Source organism: Echinops telfairi, unplaced genomic scaffold (assembly GCF_000313985.2).
Source record: "Echinops telfairi isolate 266 unplaced genomic scaffold, ASM31398v2 ScPeMD7_655;HRSCAF=1070, whole genome shotgun sequence".
NCBI classification, from domain to species: domain Eukaryota; kingdom Metazoa; phylum Chordata; class Mammalia; order Afrosoricida; family Tenrecidae; genus Echinops; species Echinops telfairi.
Window position 1 is genome coordinate 30529080 of NW_022104553.1, and position 2750 is coordinate 30531829.

The 2750-nt window shown below is 61.5% G+C and overlaps 1 protein-coding gene across 1 annotated transcript in view; it reads right to left on the minus strand.

Annotated features, from left to right (window-relative positions):
- The window catches only part of LTBP4 (latent transforming growth factor beta binding protein 4), a 31320-nt gene extending 28836 nt beyond the window's left edge, over positions 1 to 2484 (minus strand). Inside the window, exons 1-4 of the mRNA XM_045292700.1 lie at positions 2377 to 2484; positions 2079 to 2184; positions 636 to 782; positions 377 to 495 (exon numbers count right to left, since the gene is read on the minus strand). Of these exons, the coding sequence (XP_045148635.1) occupies positions 377 to 495; positions 636 to 782; positions 2079 to 2184; positions 2377 to 2484 (480 nt within the window). The remainder of the gene's footprint in view (positions 1 to 376; positions 496 to 635; positions 783 to 2078; positions 2185 to 2376) is intronic.
- Between the last annotated feature and the right edge of the window lie 266 nt (positions 2485 to 2750).

A 2750-nucleotide genomic window follows, 5' to 3' on the forward strand; every position in this document is an offset into this window, starting at 1 on the left:
GCGGTCGAGGGGGGTTAAGGTATCCCTTGATTGGGCCTGCCCTCGTCCCCAGTCCCCATATAGACCCGAAAGTTCTTAAACTCTGGGAGCGAAAGAGAGAAAAAGATCCCTAGCCTCTTCTCTAGAAAAAAAGAGATGAGTTGAGCCAGAGTCATCCGCGGGGACCAGGTGAGGCAGGTAAAGGAGAGAGGCAGGGAAGGAGATAGGGATGGAAAGAAAACAGAGCAAGTGACCACAGGAAGAGGAACATGGAGACAGACAGACAGAAAGTGCCAGAATATGGTGGTGGACCTGGGAACTGGGGCATCTGGTAGGGGCAGGGGTCGCACACTCACGTCAGTGGCTGCCAGTTAAGGGAGACCTGTTTCCGCCTCACGCTGGGGCTGGGGCTGGGGCTGGGGCTGGGGCTGGGGCTCGGTCCAGGGGACCCCAGAGGCAAGCAACCCCGAGGGTCTGCGCCCTTTTCCGGTGGGCAGTTCCCGATCCTGCAGGAAGCTGTGGAGACAGCCTGGGAGTGAGGAAGGAGGAGGAAGGCATCCAGATCTCCAGCCTACAGCGAGCGGAGGGAGCCCCTAGCCCCTCTGTACACCCCCCCACCCCCACCCCCGCCCCACTTCCCGCAGGAAAGAACCCACCTCGGTTGTCGCCGGTCCTCCTGGGTGACTTGCCTGGACAGCAGCAAGAAGCAAGGCTATAAAGACAGAAGTGGAGGTCACCTGGAGCCCCAGGAAACCCCAAGGGGGCTCTAGTGAGAGGGAAAGCCAGATAACCGAGAAGGTTCGCTCAGCGCCCTCAGTTTCCCCATCCGTGCAATGGGAGGCACGGTAACTGAGGTTCTCCAGGGACACGGTCTCCAGGAAGCCTCGTTTTATGCGTTTTCCAGGAATGGATGGGATTGTAACTTTTTAACCTTACAGTCTTTTTCCAATGGTCTTTGTTTTGGTTTAAATGAAAAACTCAAAGACGACTTCTAAGCGTTCTTTTTTAAGCCGCGCGGCCCCAGAAGCCAGAACCCCGCCCCTCGGGCCCGCCGGGGCCCGATCCCAGCTGCCACTCCGCGCATGGCCAGCAGGTGGTGGCGTTTCTACAGGCCTCCGCTCCCATTGTGGGTCCAGCAGGGTGCTGGGGTGGAGGGCGTGCCGAAGAAGCCACAGCTAGGGACCTGAGTGCGTTCCCGTGCTTCCAGGCTGTGGGTCCTGAAGCCAGCGTCTCCTGGTCCCTGGGCCTCAGTCTTGCAGTCTCCTCGCCCACAGAGGGTCGCAGATTCTGGGCGCCGGAGCTCCCAGCTTCCTGCACAAGTGCGTCTCAACTCGGGGGGCCCCCAGACAAGTCCATTATCCCCAGACCGAGGGGGGCGAGGGACGAAGCCGCGGGAGCAAGCTCTATGAGAAGGGGAGTGGAGGGGAGGCAAAGGGGACCTCGAACACTTGGGCGCTTTCCACCGGGGTGGGGCCCGGTGAGGGGGGTGGGGCGTGTCGCGGTGGGAGTCTCCGAGACTCCCCAAACCTGCAGCCTTCCCTCCCGCCTGCTGCTCAGTTTAACCCCTTCCCGGCCCCGCCCCCGGCGCGGCTCGGATTACTAAACGCATTCGCAGAGCCGGAGGCGGGAGCGCAGCCCCAGGCCTTTGTAGCCCAGCTCGGGCGGGGGTGGGGGGCGGGGGTGAGGGGCAGCCTGTTTCCTGCGATCTCATCACCTCCAGGCAGGCGGAGGGAGGGGGTGTTTATAACCCCCAGATCTCTAGGAAATCTAGGATCTCTTGCCGCACCATCCCTGGCAGCTCATTCAATCCGGAGTCTTCTAATTCTAGAAAACTAGAGGCTCCCCAACTGTCGTGAAACCCAAGGATCCCCCCAAGCCCCCACAGACTTTTTTGCCACCAACGCACGGGTCCACGTTTTCCTTACCCCTTAGGGAAAAAGAAGTCCTCTCTTAAATATTCCAGGCATCGCCAAACCCGGGGAAATCAGAAATTCTCAACACCCATAAAGTTCCTCCCCGCCAATAAAACCTCTCCATAGCCTTCCTCCTTACAGCACCAAGGAAACTTGGGGAACCCCATCCCGCCTAAAGGGCCCCACCCAGCTCTCTGTCATCCGAGAACTCCAAGTGCCACTCCAGCAAGCAGAGACCTTTTGGGGAAATTCTTGCCGCCAAAATCCCAGTGCCCTTCTGGAATTCTTCCGCCTACAAAACAGGGAGGCCAGCTGCTCCAGGGTCCTGGCCCTGTCACCCCACCCCAATGGACTGGGGTCGTATCCCCCAAAGCTGGAAGACCTGGCTCTCCATAGACCTCCACGTTTATCGGGTGGAAGAAGCAAGAGGGAAAGGGGACCTCGGCGGGGCTTACCCAGCCGGGCGGTCAGTGACCACCGCGACCTCGACGGCCTGGCTGGAGCTGGCGCCGGCGGTGGCTGCGGCGGTGGCTGTGAAGAACAGCGACAGGATCAGGAGGGGGTGGCGGCTGCTGGGGCCAGGCCGCTGCATGGTGTCCGGCGCCTCGTCCCCCTCCAGGCTTGCAGTCTGTCCAGCAGGTCCAACTCGGCGCCGCCCCGCCCCGCGCCCTCTCCCGGGGCCGACTCACTTTCTCCTTGGCTCCAGCCGCGGGCTACGAACTTCCCACCAATGAGAGCCTGCCGCCACCAGGCGGCACACCCCGCGCGCCAATCAGGAGGTGGCAGGGGCGGGGCTAGAGGGACAGGTGCGGGGCAGGAGGGCACTGGGCCTAGAGATTCTTTCCCCCTGCTGTATGG